Source organism: Chrysoperla carnea, chromosome 3 (assembly GCF_905475395.1).
Source record: "Chrysoperla carnea chromosome 3, inChrCarn1.1, whole genome shotgun sequence".
In the NCBI taxonomy this organism is placed as follows: Eukaryota; Metazoa; Arthropoda; class Insecta; order Neuroptera; family Chrysopidae; genus Chrysoperla; species Chrysoperla carnea.
In genome coordinates, this window is record NC_058339.1 from 35,782,695 (window position 1) to 35,801,426 (window position 18,732).

At 33.0% G+C, this 18,732-nt stretch overlaps 1 protein-coding gene across 1 annotated transcript in view; it reads left to right on the forward strand.

The window, feature by feature from the left end:
* The window catches only part of LOC123296560 (titin), a 175,143-nt gene that overhangs the window by 149,280 nt on the left and 7,131 nt on the right, over positions 1-18,732 (forward strand). The window contains 6 exon segments of the mRNA XM_044878085.1: positions 39-12,191; positions 12,367-12,651; positions 12,716-13,684; positions 14,483-15,552; positions 16,085-16,394; positions 16,892-18,037. Of these exon segments, the coding sequence (XP_044734020.1) occupies positions 39-12,191; positions 12,367-12,651; positions 12,716-13,684; positions 14,483-15,552; positions 16,085-16,394; positions 16,892-18,037 (15,933 nt within the window).

Sequence of the window (18,732 nt, forward strand, 5' to 3'; positions counted from 1 at the left end):
AAGATACTTTTTCAATAACACAAAATTTACTTTTTCAGAAGAATTATTACCCACACAACCTAAAGAACAATACACACAAATAACACCAACAGATCAAACATTACAAGAAGCACAAGAAATAATCACTACATTTAAAACTATTCCTGGAACAAAAATGGTAAAAACAATTAAAACAAAACGCACAGTCATTAAAAATAAACAAACAGGTAAGTACGAACCAAACAATGATACACAAGAGGAAGAGGGTACAGTAGTTATAGATGAAGTAATAGACGAAAATACTTCCGATACAAAAGATCAAAACACTCTAAATATTCAAGAAATAACAGAACAAGAATATCAAATCGAGAATGCAGATACACAAGATAAATCAACAATTATAATTGAAGAGTTACCAGACGAATCACCCGAACTAGTGAAAATTGCCGAAACAGAAATAGAAGAAGATAAACCACAAAAAAAGATTGTTAAGAAGAAAATAATTAAAAAGAAAGTTGGGGACAAAGTTGAGGAAACTGAAATTACGACTGTACAAGAAGACAGCAGAAAACCTGAAACTACTATTAAAGACTTCCAACTAGAAGCAGAAAAACCCATTACACAGGAAGAGGTTGAAGATATCATTGCTGCACTTAAAACGCCCACGGACAAAGCAACTGTTATTGAAGAATTGCCTGAAGAAGTAAATGTTACCCAAGTAGTAACGGAAGAAGGTAAACTTAGGAAGAAAATTATTAAGAAAAAGATAATTAAAAAGAGAATTGGTGATAAAGTCGAAGAAACACAAATTACAACTCTTCAAGAAGATGATAAACAACCCGAAACATGCATTAAAGTTATAACTTCTGAAACAGTTGAAGAAAAACCAATCAGCCAGGAAGAAGTTGAAGAACTTATTTCTGTCATAAAGGCACCAACAGAAAAAGCGACTACGATAGAAGAATTGCCAGAAGAAGTTAAGATAACTGAAACAAAAACAAATGAAGGTAAACCTCAAAAGAGGATTGTGAAGAAAAAGATAATTAAAAAGAAAGTTGGTGATAAAGTTGAGGAAACGCAAATCACAACTGTTCAAGAAGATGATAAACAACCTGAAACTACTATTAAAGTTATAATTTCTGAAGAGGGTAAAGACAAAGCGATTACTCAAGAAGAAGTACAGGAGCTAATTCCCGCAATTAAGGCTCCTAAAGAAGCAGCGACCGTAATTGAAGAATTTCCTGAAGAAATAAAAATAACTCAAGTAGTTACGGAAGAAGGTAAACCACAAAAGAGAATAGTTAAGAAAAAGGTTATTAAAAAGAAAGTTGGTGATAAAATTGAGGAAACACAAATCACAACTGTGCAAGAAGATAATAAACAGCCTGAAACTACCATTAAAGTAATTACTTCTGAAGAGGGCAAAGAAGAACCAATTACTCAAGAAAAAGTTGAAGAGTTAATTCCCACAGTTAAGGCCCCTAAAGAATCAGCGACGATAATTGAAGAATTACCTGAAGAAATTAAAACAACTCAAGTAGTTACGGAAGAGGGTAAGCCGATAAAGCGTGTAGTAAAGAAAAAGATAATTAAAAAGAAGGTGGGGAATAAAGTTGAAGAAACTCAAATCACAACTGTGCAAGAAGATGACAAACAACCTGAAACTTCTATTAAAGTAATTACTTCTGAAGAGAGTAAAGAAGAACCAATCACTCAGGAAGAAGTTCAATTGCTTATTCCTACCATTAAGTCACCTAAAGACACGGCTACTATTATTGAGGAATTACCTGAAGAAGTAAAGATAACTCAAGTAGTGACAGAAGAGGGTAAGCCTCAAAAGAGAATTGTTAAGAAAAAGGTAATTAAAAAGATAGTGGGAGACAAAGTTGAGGAGACACAAATCACATCTATTCAAGAAGATGACAAAAAACCTGAAACAACCATTAAAGTTATTTCTTCTGAAGAGGGTAAAGAAGTACCAATTACTCAGGAAGAAGTTCAAGAGCTAATTCTAACAAGTAAGGTACCTCAAGAAACAGCGACGATAATTGAAGAATTGCCTGAAGAAATTAAAACAACTCAAGTAGTTACAGAAGAGGGTAAGACGATAAAGCGTGTAGTAAAGAAAAAGATTATTAAAAAGAAGGTGGGAGATAAAGTTGAAGAAACTCAAATCACAACTGTGCAAGAAGATGATAAACAGCCACAAACAACAATCAAAATAATTAGTTCTGAGGAGGGTAAAGAAGAACCAATCACTCAGGAAGAAGTACAAGAGCTTATTCCTGCAATTAAGTCACCTAAAGAAGCGACAACTATTATTGAAGAATTACCCGAGGAAGTAAAGATAACCCAAGTAGTTACAGAAGAGGGCAGGCCTCAAAAGAGAATTGTTAAGAAAAAGATAATTAAAAAGAAGGTGGGAGACAAAGTTGAAGAAACTCAAATAACATCGGTACAAGAAGGAGACAAGGAACCTGAAACTACAATTAAAGTTATTACTTCTGAAGAGGGACAAGAAGAACCAATTACGCAAGACAGAGTTCAAGAGCTTATTCCATCAATTAAGAGTCCTAAAGAAGCAGCGACAATTATTGAAGAATTACCTGAAGAAGTAAAGATTACTCAAGTTGTTACAGAAGACGGAAAACCTCAAAAAAGAGTTATTAAAAGAAAAATTATTAAAAAGAAGTTGGGAGATAAGGTTGAAGAAACTCAGATCACAACTGTACAAGACGATGATAAACAACCTGAAACTACCATTAAACTTATAACTTCTACGGAAGGTAAAGAGAAACCTATTACTCAGGAGGAGGCTCAAGAAATAATTCCTGGAATAAAAGCTCCAAAAGAAACATCAACCGTTATTGAAGAACTGCCTGAAGAAATTAAAGTAATTGAAACACTAACAAAAGAAGGTAAACCTCAAAAGAAAGTTGTTAAGAAAAAGATTATTAAAAAGAGAGTGGGAGATAAAGTAGAGGAAACACAAATTACCACGGTGGAAGATGGTGACAAAAAACCTGAAACTACGATTAAAGTTATAACTTCTGAAGAAGTTAAGGAAGAACCAATTAGTCAAGAAGAAAGTCAGTCTCCCGAAGATGATACAGCTCTCATTGAAGAACTTCCAGAAGAATTAACTGAAATTGTGATCAAAGATGGAAAACCTCAAAAGAAGATTATTAAGAAGAAGATCCTTAAAAAGAAGGTTAATGATAAAATTGAAGAAACAACAACTGAACAAAGAGTGGATGAAGAACCTAAAGTCAAAGGCCTAGAAGAAATAACAGATAAACCAGTAGTCAAGAAACCAAAGAAAGATCTTCAATTTATTAAATTTGAAAAGCTTGAATCAAAAATTTGTTCTGTATCTTCCCCGATTTTACCACAGTTTGCAACGGTCAAATTAAGAAAACCAAAAATTACACAGAGAAAACAGAGTACGAGTGTAACATTACCCAAATTTTTATTAAAAAGTAATATTCGTTTCATTGAGTTTCCTAGTGTTAAGGAAAAAGAACAAAAACCGTTCACTACTCAATTGGCCCCAGTTTTTAAAGATCACGGAATTCTTTCTCGAAATACTAAAGAAGCAGAAAAAGTACGAAAAACAAAGCCTCGAAAAATGAAGGATTTGGAGGCTCATGATAAAGAACTGGAAAAATTAGATATGGAATTTGAAGAGCTTAAGAAACAAGAATTGGAAAAGATGGAGGATAAAGAGCTTTATCAACGTAAACCCAAAAAACAACCTACAGAACCAGCACAATCAGAACCTGTTCAGTTAGGCAAAGGCAAAGTACCTAAAGAAGAAGAACAACTAGAAAAAGTTCAGTTGAAACGTATACCATCAAAGCCAGATGAAACCGAACCGAAACCTACGTTAAAACCTAAAAAAGATGAAAAAATTGAGTCACCGAAGCAAAAATCGGTGGACGAAAAATTAGTAGAATCACCTTCCTTACAACCTTTCGAAGATACTTCTTCGACTCTTGAGCTTGAAAAATATGAGAAGACAGAAATAATTCCAGAACCAAATGAATCTCCGAAGAAGCCAGCTCAAAAAAATAAAAAATCAAAGAAAGTTGCACCTGAAGCAGAAACCATACAATATCCTTTAGTGAAAGGTACACCAAAACAACCAACTGAAGACGAAGAACCTGAAATAAGATTAAAATATAAGCAAGGCGAAAAACCTGACGAACCGCCGTCAGCAATAAAATTGAAACCATTCCAAAAGAGTCCTGAACACGAGCAAACAGACAAATCAAAAGTATACATATTAGAATTACCCGAAGATATCAAAGTGACAGAAACTGTTTCTGACGAAGGTAAAACTCACAGAAAAATTGTCAAGAAAAAGGTTATTAAAAAGCAAATTGGAGATAAAGTTGAAGAAACCCAAATTACAACTGTACAAGAAGATGATAAGCAGCCTGTGGCTACTATTAAAGTTGTCACCTCGGAGGAAGGAGAAGAGAAACCGATTACCCAGGATGAAATTAGCGAACTACTTCCTGTGTTAGTTTCTCCGGAGGAAGCAACAGCAGTGATTGAAGAATTGCCGGAAGAAGTAAAGGTTACTGAAATTACAACAGAAAAAGGTAAACCTCAAAAGAGGATTGTTAAGAAAAAGATTATAAAAAAGAAGGTTGGCGGCAAAGTTGAAGAAACTCAAATAACAACTGTGCAAGAAGATGATAAACAACCTGAGACAACCATTAAAATTAAAATTTCTGAGGAAAGTGAAGACAAGCCAATCACTCAAGAAGAAATTCAAGAGATAATCCCTGCAATTAAATCATCTCAAGAAGCTGCTACAATTATTGAGGAATTACCTGAAGAAGTAAAGATAACTCAGGTAGTTGTAGATGAGGGTAAGCCTCAAAATAAAGTAGTCAAGAAAAAGATAATTAAAAAGAAATTGGGTAACAAAGTAGAGGAAACTCAAATCACAACTGTTCAAGAAAATGACAAACAACCCGAAACTACGATCAAAGTAATTACTTTTGAGGAGGGTAAAGAAGAACCAATTACGCAGGAAGAAGTTCAAGAGCTCATTCCTGCAATTAAATCACCTAAAGAATCTACTACTGTTATTGAGGAATTACCTGAAGAAGTTAAAGTAACTGAAGTAGTTACGGAAGAAGGTAAACCGCAAAAGAGAATAGTAAAGAAAAAGATTATTAAAAAGAAAATGGGAGATAAAGTTGAGGAAACACAAATCACAACAGTGCAAGAAGATGATAAACAGCCTGAAATTAGCATTAAAGTAATTACTTCTGAAGAGGGTAAAGAAGAACCAATTACTCAAGAAAAAATTGAAGAGCTAATTCCTGAAATTAAAGCTCCTAAAGAAGCAGTAACTGTTATTGAGGAATTACCAGAAGAAATAAAGGTAACACAGGTAGTTACAGAAGAGGGTAAACCTCAAACGAGAGTTGTAAAGAAAAAGATAATTAAAAAGAAGGTGGGATATAAAACTGAGGAAACTCAGATTACAACTGTACAAAACGATGATAAACTGCCTGAAACAACTATTAAAGTCACAACTTCTGAAGAAGGTAAGGAAGAGCCAATTACCCAAGAAAAAGTTCACGAACTTATTCCTACATTAAAAACCCCTGAAGACACTGCGACTGTTATTGAAGAATTACCTGAAGAAGTAAAGATAACTCAAGTTCTTACGGAAGAGGGTAAACCTCAAAAAAGAATTATTAAGAAAAAGGTAATTAAAAAGAAGCTGGGAGACAAAGTTGAGGAGACTCAAATAACAACTATTCAAGAAGACGGCAAACAACCTGAAACAACAATTAAAGTTAATACTTCTGAAGAGAGTGTAGAGGAACCAATTTCTCAAGAAAAAGTTGAGGAGCTTATTCCTGCAATTAAGGCTCCTACAGAAACAACTACTGTGATCGAAGAATTGCCCGAAGAAGTTAATATAACTGAAGTGTTAACAGAAGAAGGGAAACCACATAAGAAGGTTACTAAGAAAAAAATTATCAAAAAGAAGGTTGGTGACAAAGTTGAAGAAACTCAAATCACGACTGTCCAAGAAGACGACAAACGACCTGAAACTACCATTAAAATTATTACCTCCGAGGAAAGTGAAGAGATGCCGATTACTCAAAAAGAAGCCGAAGAAATAATTCCTGCAATTAAAGCTTCTGAAGAAACAGCAATTGTCATTGAAGAACTGCCTGAAGAAGTTGAAGAAACTGAACTGGGGACAGAAGAAGACAAACCGCAAAAGAAGATTGTTAAGAAAAAGATTATTAAGAAGAAGATTGGTGACAAAGTCGAGGAAACACACATCACAACTGTACAAGAAGATGATAAAAAGCCTGAGACTACTGTTAAAATCATAACATCTCAAGAAGGTGTGGAAAAACCAATAACGCAAGAAGAAGTTCAAGAACTTATTCCTACAAGTAAGGCTCCCAAGGAAGCAGCTATTGTTATTGAAGAACTTCCTGAAGAATTGAAAGTAACTAAAACACAGATAGAAGAAGACAAACCTCAAAAGAAAGTTACTAAGAAAAAGATAATAAAAAAGAAAATTAATGACAACATGGAAGAAACTTATCCTGAAACTACTATCCAATTAAAGACGTCTGAAGAAAGTGAAGTAAAACCCTTACTTTTAGAAGAAATTGATGATTTTACGCCAGTAAAAGAACATCCAAATGAAGCCAAGTTAGATTTTGACACACTTAACGAATCCTTTAGTATTTTGTCACAACCAGACCAAATACAACACCAGCTTACAAATATTACACCCAATACACCCACACATGACACTGGAGACTCGTCCATTATACCATTGGAACATTATGAAACACAAGAAATCGTTGCAACTCAACACACAAACGAAGCAGGTATTACACAAGACAATTTAAACAAAAAAATTAAAACTAGAAACGTTCTAAAAGATCGCAATGCTTGCACTATCACAGAAATTACACCTACAGAACATGAAGATACACTTACACTATTGGAAACACCAACTACACACACAAACGAAGTAATCGAAACTGATACTAAATTTGTTCCAAATGTTACAGAACCAAAAGTTAGTGAAGAAACTCCCAAGAAGAAACACAAGAAGAAACCTTTAGATAAAACTGAAGAAATCGATGATATTCCAGATAGTACGCAAGAAGCTGTTCTTGATACAAAATTATTAGATGATAAAATACCAAAAAAATTAAAACCAAAGTATCCAAAACTAGAAAAATTAGAATCTAAAATGGTTGTAGTTTCTGCACCTACAATCCCTCAATTTGCAACAATTCAATTAAAAAAGCCAAAGGTTGTACAGAAAACCGAGAAAAAAGACAGAAAAAGCGTAAGCTTACCAAAATTCTTGTTAAGAAGTACTATTCGTTTCGTTGAATTTCCAATTTCGAAAGAAAAGGAGCAAAAACCTGTAATAACCGTGTTAAAACCAGTTGTTAAAGATCATGGTATATTATCTAGAAACACAAAAGAAGCCGAAAAAATACGTCGCACGAAACCTAGAAAAATGAAAGAAATTGAAGATGATAAAACAGATTTAGAAAAATTAGACTTGGAATTCGAAGAACTTAAGAAACAAGGGTTAGAAAAGATAGAAGACAAAGAATTATATCAAAGAAAACCCAAAAAGAAAATAGAAGAACCGAGTGAACTTAAACCGTTGTCTTTGGGCAAAGGCCAAATACCTGCGGATGATAATGAACCTGAAAACGTAAAATTAAAGCGTACACCAATTGAACCAGAAGAAACTGAATCAATACCCAAACCAAAATTAAAATCTGATAAAGAACCAAAACCATTAAAGAAATCACAACCTGGAACAAAAACTATTGAATTAGCTCCTCTTGAACCGTTTGAATATGAACCATCTAACGTCGACCTAGAAAAACCTGAGAAAATAGAAATAGTCCCCACACCAAATGAACCAGAGGAAAAGATGCCACAGAAATCCGAAAAGCCAGAAAAGGATAAACCAGCTCAAGAGTCTGTCCAATATCCAATTATTCCAGGTAAACCCAAGAAACCGTTAGAAGAAGAAGAACCAACAATTAACTTAAAATACAAACAAGGCAAGAAACCTGAAGACGAAAATCCTGAACTGATGCTAAAACCATTTATAAAACCAAAAGTTGAAGAAAATGGTGAGAATGCTACACCATCAGAATTGACATTAGATAGCATACCTCACGACGATATTGAAACACCAAAAGAAAAATATAAACAACCAAAAGTTAAAAAAATAAAGAAACCTAAAGTGGAAACTAAAGAAGAACCTAAAGAAGAAACCGAAACGAAAATTCCTGAGATAGTAGATGAAATTCAGATCCCTACAGATGAAGAAAAGCCAAAAATAATTGAAGAGGTAATACCCTCTTCTACTAAAGATATTAAACCCAAAGAAATTTCTTCAGAATCAGAGGAAGGAGTTAAACCAGAAGAAAAAATTAGTGAAGATTTACCAATCGAAGAAATATTAAAATTCACTCCAGATGAAGTACGTGATTTACCCAAAGATAGTACTATAAAGCTGAAAACTAAAAAAATAAAGAAACCAAAAGATGATAAAACTGAGCCTGAATTCAAACCTGAAAGCCGAGTAGACGAGAAAGAAGAAGTACCTACAGTAAAAGAAAAAATTGACGAGTCCCCTAGTACAAAACCAGACTCAACACCAGAAAAAATAATAAAACCTAAGAAAATATTACCCGAACGATTAAAAATAGAACGTCAAGAAATGAAGGTCACAAAGCCCACTATTACCACTGTTGAGGTTCCACAATTTGCTCAAATTAAATTAAAAAAGACAAAAGTTCCAGAGAAAAAAGAAATTCAAACTCCAGAACTACCAAAAGTTTTATTAAAAAGTCGAATTCGACATGTAGATTTTCCACCTGAACATGAATTAATGCAAAAACCACTTATTCAATATCTTCCACCAGTTATAAAGGATAACGGAATTATGTCTCGAAATACTAAAGAGGCCGAAAAGTTAATCAAAACAAAACCTCGAAAGCTCAAAGATATCGAAAAAGAATTTGTAGATCTGGAAAAAATGGATAAAGAATTATATGAACTGAAAAAAGATGGCTTAGAAACGTTTGAAGATCGTGATTTATACAAAAGGCAACCAAAAGATACCGAAAAACAACAACCAGATGATATTAAAAAATTAACAATTAAAAAAGGATTAGTTCCAGAAAAAGATGAAAAAGAAGAAATTGTAAAACTTAAAAAACTTCCAGACAAACCCGAAGATATTATGGAAGACAAATCAGATAAAATCACAAAAGAAATACCCGAAGATATTTCTAAAACTTCCAAAAAACCAGAGAGAAAAATATCTCATCCCAAACTCGAACCATTTGATATACCCGACCATCAAACAGAAAAAGAAGTTTTAGATATCCCTCAATTAGAAGAGGAGCCAGACACCAAACCAGACAAAATCAAAAAACCACAAAAATCACCTACAAAACCAAAACCAGAGCAAGATAATGTTCAGTATACAATTGAAAAAGGACGACCAAAAATACCTGAGCCTGAAAAGGATGATGATGTTAAATTTAGAATTCCTGAAAAAGATAAACCAGATGAAGACGATAATCTTATAAAACTTAAGCCATTCATAAAACCAGATAGTAAAGACGAACCTGATAATAAAGAAGTATCACTAGAACCTTTGAAAATTCCCCAATCGCAACCAGATGAAGATAAATCACTAAAAAAGAAAAAATTGAAAAAAGTGCCCAAGGAAAAAGTACCTAGCACTGAAACAGTTAATGAAGTATCTGAAGATAAACAACCTGAAGAAGCTATTCAAGAAGACTTAGGCCACCCAGAAAAGACCGTAGATGATACTGAAGAAGTCGCCGTCATAAAGAAAAAACCAAAGAAAGTACCAAAAGAAGAAGTTGGAGAAGAAATTACAGTTAAGAAGATTGTACCTAAAACTGAAGATGTCGAAGAAGCAGAACTCAAGCTTCCAAAACCATTATCAGTTCAAACTGAGAAAGTTACCATAGAAGAAAAAGTTGTCATAAAGAAACGACCTGAAAGCCCTGTTCAAGAAACAGTTACAGAGGAGGCCGTTGTTATAAAGAAAAAACCAAAGAAGGTACCAAAAGAAGAAGTTGTGGAAGAAATTACAGTTAAAAAAGTTGTACCTAAAACTGAAGACGTTGAAGAAGCAGAACTCAAGCTCCCAAAACCTATACCGGTTCAAAGTGAAGAAGTAACCGAAGAGGAAGTTATCATCAAAAAACGTCAAGAAAGTCCCGTTAAAGAAACAGTTGCAGAAGAAGCTATCGTTATAAAGAAAAAACCAAAGAAGGTACCAAAGGAAGAAGTAGCAGAAGAAATTACAATTAAAAAGATTGTGCCTAAATCTGAAGATGTAGAAGAAGCAGAACTCAAGCTTCTAAAGCCTGTACCGATTCAAACTGAAGATGTAACCGTAGAAGAAGAAGTTGTTATCAAAAAACGACCTGAAAGTCCTGTTACAGAAATACTCACAGAGGAAGCTGTCGTTATAAAGAAAAAACCAAAGAGGGTGCCAAAAGAAGAAGTTGCAGAAGAAATTACAATTAAAAAGGTTGTACCTAAAACTGAAGATGTCGAAGAAGCAGAACTCAAGCTTCCGAAACCTATACCAGTTCAAACCGAAGAAGTAACGGTAGAAGAAGTGACAATTAAAAAACGTCCAGAGAGTCCTGATAAGGAAACTGTTATTGAAGAGGCTATCATACTGAAGAAAAAACCGAAAAAGGAACAAATAGAGGACGCGTCTGAAGAAATAACTATTAAAAAACGTGTACCTAAAAAATCAATAGAAGAAGAAACTGTAGAAGAAGAAATTACAATTAAAAAACGCCCTGAAAGCCCTGCCAAAGAAACAGTAACCGAAGAATCTATCATACTAAAGAAAAAACCTAAGAAGGTGTCTGTCGAGGAAGCTTCAGAAGAAATAACCATTAAAAAACTAGTGCCTGAAAAACCAAAGGACGATGAAATTGTAGAAGAAGAAATTACAATTAAAAAACGGCCTGAAAGCCCCGTCAAAGAAACTACTACTGAAGAAGCTGTCGTACTTAAGAAAAAACCGAAGACATTACCTTCGGAAGAAGCTTCTGAAGAACTAACCATTAAAAAACTTGTCCCTGAAAAACCAAAAGCAGAAGAAACTGTAGAAGAAGATGCTATTATAGTAAAGAAAAAACCTAAGAAGGTACCTGTGGAGGAAGTAACCGAACAAATAACCATTAAAAAACTTGTCCCTGAAAAACCATCCGAAGACGAAAATGTAGACGAAGAAATTACAATCAAGAAACGTCCTGAAAGCCCTGAAAAAGAAACAGTTACTGAAGAGGCTGTTATAATAAGGAAAAAACCAAAGAAAGTATCGATCGAGGAAGCATCTGAGGAAATAACTATAAAAAAATTTGTGCCTGAAAAACCAAAAGAAGAAGAACTTGTAGAAGGAGCTGTCGTTATTAAGAAAAAACCTAAGAAGATTCCATCAGAAGAAGCTTCCGAAGAAATTACAATTAAGAAATTAATGCCATATGAATCTGAAGACATAACTGAAGAATTTACTATAAAGAAAAAGAAACCAGAACGAAAGCTATCGTTTGAAGAGCACTCACAAGAAATTACAATTAAAAAACTACGTCCTGTTAGAAAACCTTCAAAACCAGATATTCCCGAATACACGGAAGTGGAAAATGTAACATTTAGACCCAAATCTGTAAAAACAAAAGAGGATGTTGAACAAGAGTTTAAGATTCAATTAGATTCATATGCTGAAGAGGAAATTTCCATGTCGGGTAGTATTAAACTTAAAAAACAAAAACCTTTAACATATTCTGAAGAAGCGGATCAAGCAAGTATTCAAATTATTCAAGAAATTGAAAGTGATGATGGACCGGTAATTGAAGAGATTATAGATGAAGGAAGTGATGCTGAAGAACTCCCACTAGATACAGAAGATACCAATATTGAAGAGCATTTCCAGGTGCCACTAAAACGAAAAATAAAGAAAACACAACCAACTTATACTGTACAAGAAGATATTGAAGAAGATGTTCATATAGGAATTAAGAAAAAACCAAAATCTATTAAATTTGAGTATGATGAAGAGTCATTGACTTTAAAACCAAAGAAAAAACCAATTTCTCAATCTTACTCAGAAGGTTTGTTATCACATAAGAAAGTTCATATTTTAGCTGTGCTTCAAATTGCTATTTTTCATATTACATTTTGCTCTGGTAAGTATACGCTTGCATAGCATAACAGCCGTAAAAGTATTATCAGTTAACAATTTTTCATCCTTCGTTAATTTCTAAAATAATATTTTATAACATTTAGAAGTTGCTTCGTTAAGTATCAGTCGGGAAATGGAAGTGGCAGAAGATGAAGTGAGATTTTCAATTTGTTCATATGTGGCCGAAACAGATGAAGCTATTAACTTAGTAGAGGGAGAACGTGTTTATGTAATTCAAAGTCATAACGCTGATTGGTGGTTTGTCAGAAAGCATTTAACTGAAGAAAAGGGATGGGTACCAGCCCAATATCTAATGGATGAAGTCAACTATACACATTATGTACAGAAAAAATTAAACGAAAAAATTGATAAATTACCCATATTTGAAAGTATGTACACTTGAAATTTAATTTGCATTAGTCTAATAATTGTAACTTTAAAAACATTTTTCAGAACCTACATCTAACGAAAAACCTTCAGCGCCAAGATTTACAGAAAAATTACAACCCATCCATACACCAGATGGATTCACAGTTCAATTTGAATGCCAAGTAGAAGGTGTTCCTAGGCCACAAATTACTTGGTTCCGTCAAACAGCAATCATTAAACCATCACCTGATTTCCAAATATTTTATGACGAAGATAATGTTGCTACACTCATTATTAGAGAAGTGTTCCCAGAAGACGCAGGAACCTTTACATGTGTGGCTAAAAATGCAGTAGGCTTTGCGTCAAGCACAACAGAATTAATTGTGGAAGCACCACTATCAGATCGTGGCTCAGATATGGCCGGATTATCAAGAAAAAGTCTTTCGAGAGAATCATCACTTGCCGATATTTTAGAAGGCATTCCACCAACATTTTCACGAAAACCAAAAGCTTTGTTTATTGATGAAAATACGGATGCTGTTTTAGAATGTCGTTTAGTTGCTGTACCTGAACCAGAAATAATTTGGTTTGATGGTCCTCGTCAATTAAAAACTGAAGATAATGTTATAATTATCAATGAATCTGATATGCACATGTATACAAGTATATTAAAGATAACAAAAATTAAAAAATCGCAAGAAGGTACATATAAAATTGTTGCTAAAAATCGTGAAGGAGAATCAGTATTGGATATTGTAATTAAAGTAAAAACGTCCGAGAAAGAACCACCACAAATACTAGAAGCACTGAAGAGTATGACTGTTAGAGAAGGCGACAGTGTCATATTAAAATCACAAATTGTTGGAAATCCAAAACCAACAATTCAATGGCTTAAAAATGGTAAACCGGATAATAAATTATCAACTAGTGAGGATGGTGATGTTTACTCGTTAACATTAATTCAACCTAACAAAAATGATACAGCTGAGTATACAATCAAAGCTACCAATGAAGTCGGAACAGCAGAATGTACAGCTTTAATAACAATTGAAGGTAATTTCATTTTAAATTGGACCTTTTCACTACCTTATAATAAAATTTTAGGATCTAGATAAGAGCAAATGTTTTCAAAATAATCATATTTGTAATGATTTAAAACATTTTTTTTTTTTATATATATATTTATCTTAAATATTTTGAGAGCACTTCCCTGCCTACATGTGTTGCCACAAGCAAATTTTGTTATGATGTCTCAAATGATGATTTGGTTATGATGTTTCCAATGACGATTTTATGACATTTCAAATGATGAATCTCATTGACAAAAAATATATTTCCCTACTAATACAGTAACCTAGACGTCTGAAAGTACGGGGGTAGTTTGCGTCAAATACGGTAATTCTGATTTTTTGCAGACTGGTTTATGATGTTGATCTAATTAACAATCCAAGTTTGTGACCTGGAGCGCCGAACGCAACTTTGTCAAAAATCGAAAAAACCGTAAAAATTTCGGCATTTTCAGATTTTGGCGATTATAATGAACTAGTTTTTATAGTACCTTTTCAGGATATAGACTAAATTTATCGCTACAATACGAGACTAGAATCGTCTCTATAGACCCAATAGTTTCCGAGATAAAGCTGTTCAAAATGCATCATTTTTTCCAACTTTGCAATTTTTTGCAATTTTTTGCAATATTTAAGACAAGTATAAAAGCTTACGCATAATGTCTTCTTTTTGTGACAATACACCCGTAATATAAAAACAAAAAATCGCATTCACACCTCGTAGATGTTTTCGAATATTTTAAGGATATTTGTTTTACTGATTAATGAATATTTAATTTTTTAGAATGCCCAAGTCAAAAACCAGAACCACCTATGTTCATTGAAAGATTCCAAGAACAGAACATACCAGAGCAAGGTACACTCGTATTGAAAGCCAAAGTCATCGGTAATCCAGTTCCAGAAGTAATGTGGTTACGTAATAATAAACCATTAGAACCATCATCGAATGTGAAACAAGTTTACGATGGTGAAAACATTGAACTTGTTATAACAAGTATGAATTCAGAAGTGGATGCTGGTGATTATAAATGTATAGCTAACAATTCGATTGGTAAAGCTTCTCACGGTGCTCGGGTAACAGTCGATGTAGAAAAAGTAACATTTACTAAAAAATTAAGAAAATTATATCAAGCCGAAGAAACAAAGACATTAATCTTAGAATGTGAAACATCACATACTGTTTCAACAAAATGGTTCCATAATGAAAAAGAATTATCAGGAATGGATCATCGAGAACTGGTAGAGGAAGGACGTTCTCATAAATTAATAATTAAGAAAACAACAATACGTGACTCAGGTACCTATAAATGTACAGTAAAAGGACAAAAAACTGAAACAACTGTAGAAATAAAACCAACAAAAGCAGAATTTATTAGAAAATTAGAAGACTTTGAAGTGAAAGAAAAAGAACTAGCAATATTAGAAGTCGAAGTTTCATCAGAAACCGCTGATGTTACATGGATTAAAAATGGTAAACCAATAACTGAAACAGACGATACTAAATATACTGTTGAAAAGAAAGGATCCGTTCGAAAATTATTTGTCAGAAATATTTCCATTCATGACGAAGGTGAATATAGTTGTCGCTTACCGGATCAAGAATGTACAGCAGAAATTACTGTAATTGAATTACCACCCGAGATTATTACTAAAATGACAGATTTAACAGTACCAGAAGGTGAAAAAGCAATGTTTGAAATTGAACTTACAAAAGGAGATGCATTAGTTCGTTGGTTTAAAGATGGCAAAGAACTCCAATTCTCCGAACACATTCAATTATCTATTGATGGTAAAAAGCAAAAATTGAAAATATACAACACTGAATTGAAAGATGCCGGAGTGTATTCTTGTGAGGTAAATATTCCCCCACTTTTCTCAAAACTACAATAATATCTCAAAAGTTATTTTAAAAAGGCGAAATGCAATACAATTTCAAATTCACACTAATACGTAGATCAATTTTTTTTAAATTATAAATACCGCATTTCGATTACAATGTAGTCATCACCAGTATGAATTAGCTAATCGTAATTTATCTCTTGCGAGATGTTACTCGTAGCTAATTTAATGACTGTCTTAGTCGGGGTATGGGAGCGAATTTCAAATTCTATTTCAAATACCTAGAGTTCTCATAAATTATCTTTGATAATTTTACATTTAAAAAAGTCTTTAGGACACCTATTATATGCATTTACAAATCTTACTAACCCATTCATTTACAAACCTCAGAGTTCAAAATTCATTTACAAATATCAATAACTTCTCCTTGCTGTAAATTTTCAATAAAATATTCCTTTTAGATTTTAGATAGTAATTTGGCTTCTAATAGATACGTTCCATTAGAGGATTGAGATATTATAAATATTCTTTCTTATTTGAATTTTAGGTTGGTGTTCAAAAATCAATTGCCAAACTTAAAGTAGAAGAATTACCATTAGACTTTACAAGAATTTTACCTGAAATCACGTATGCTTCATTAAATAAGGAAGCAATATTTGTTGTTGAATTAACAAAACCAGACGCAGTTGTACAATGGACTGTTAATAATAAGCCCATAACTGATTCCATAAAGTATACAACATTAACAGATAATAAAATAAGAAAATTAATTGTTCGAAATGTTCGCGATGATGATCAATGGGTCTACAAATGTACAGTCGCGGATTTAGTTACATCATCAAAACTTGAACTTGAAGGTAATTACTATAAAATTTAATTTTTTTTCGCTACATACAAATTAGTATTGAGATTTCACAATTTGCGCGTTTTAAAGCTCTCGTATGTCGAAAATATTATATTTTGGATAGGATCCGGTCCGTTATAAGCATGGCCTAATTGGCTGCGAAACATATATTATAATTTTTAACAGTCAATACAATACGCATGACATAACTACTCATAGTTTTAAACGAAATAAATTAATTTTATTTTTCCAATTCACCTATCGCTCGAAGATCGGAGAAATGTCTAAAAATAACATCCTATACTTAGCATTTTTATTTTTTCGTTTTTTTCTTTGAAATGATATATACGTGAATTGCTGAATCGGATTTTGAGAATTCAATCTACTTTTTGCATATTGCATCACCTTGCTTCTTCTTGTCTATTAAAAGTAAACGCATAGTTTCAAAGCTCCGATCTTCAGATATTTTGGATATTAGAGAGAGATTTTAATAATTTGTTTCCAATACAGTGGTTGAGACAGCACCGAAGATTGGTGATTATGAACCAGAAATTCGTATTAAAAAAGATGAGGACGTTACAATATCCGTTAAATATACAACAAATGCAAAACCCAAAGATGAATGGTTTGTTAATGAAAAAGTTATAGTAAAATCGAAAAAATTCGAACCTAAAATTACAAACGAATCGGCTTCATTAACAATACGTAAAGTAGAAGATGTCGATTCCGGCAAATATAAATTGAAATTGAAGAACAATTGTGGTGAAGCAACCGCAGAAATAAAATTAACCGTTATGGATAAACCAACACCGCCCGGTGCACCAGAACCAGTGGCAGTTACAGATGATTCAATTACATTATACTGGAAAGTACCAGAATCAGATGGAAATTCACCAATTATTCAGTATAATCTTGAATATCACGATAAAAAAACAGAAAAATGGACTAAAACAGTTGAGAAAATTACACAAACAACGCATACGGTTACTAAATTAGTCAAAGAATCTGAACTTACTTTCCGTGTAACTGCTGTCAATGGAGTTGGAGAAAGTGAACCATCCATACAAAGTTCATATATTAAAGTAATTGCTCCAACCAAAATGGAATCACCAATTGTACAAGAACCACTTAAAGATATTGTAGCTGGTTTGAATAAAGAAATTACTTTATCTTGTGTGATAAGTGGTACACCATCACCAAATATTGAATGGTCACATAATGGAAAAGTAATTAAGGAAAATGTAACATATGAAAATAGATTGGCAAAATTAGTTATCACTAAAACAACAGAAAAATCAGAAGGTACATATACATGTAAAGCTTCAAATACAGAAGGAAAAGTGGAAACATCATGTAAATTAACTGTACAAGAAGCACCAACATTACATATTAGTGAAGAGTTAATATCACAGAAATTAACTGTTGGAAGCACATGGACATTAAGTGTTTCATTCACTGGATATCCAAAACCAACTATCAAATGGTTACGTGAAAATGAGGAAGTAAAAGAAACAAAACATATAAAAATTAAAACTGTTGAAAATGTTACAACAATTACAAACAGTGATTTACAACGTGAAGATTCAGCAAATTATTCAATAACAGCTGTAAATAATGCTGGATCTGCGTGTCAATTTGCTTCTCTACAAATCATTGGTGAGTTTAATATTTTTATATTTTATAATAGTTAATTATATTTCAGATAAACGAAAATCGGTCGCATATGCAGCTGTGGTAAAATTATTCAGCTTAATATTAATGATATTCGTGATTTTTTTTTTTTTTTTTTTGTAAATATTTACTCTTAAAAACATTAACATCGAAAACCTGCATCAGCTAATAATTTTTACTTTGCTGTAATCTGTCAATTTTGCTTCTTCTCTATAATTGTTTACCACGAAAATGTATCTTTTTCTGGGCATTACCTATATGTGTCAGAGATTAGCATGAAGGCTATAAGAGAAGCAGACTTATCTCTGGGTTTTGAGTGGGCGCATATTCGTCCGGCACTTGTAATTTCACATATCTGAATTTGGTGGCGCTGATTGTATCTCACGATCATAGTTGTATAATCATCATAGTTTATATGAAGATGCGCAGAATCAATACGCATGGTCGTGAGATACAATCAGCGCCACCAAATTCAGATAAGCGAACTTACAAATGCAGGACGTTTACGGGCCCATCGAATGCATTGCCCTAGATGCAGAGTTAAAACTCCTTCTCTTATAGTCTTCATGTGAGATTAGGCACCAAGCTACTATAAATATGAATACAGATATTATTCCACAAATAAAGCATTGCCTTTTTTCTGATTCGATGTAGTCTCTTCTTCTTTCTTGCTTTAAATT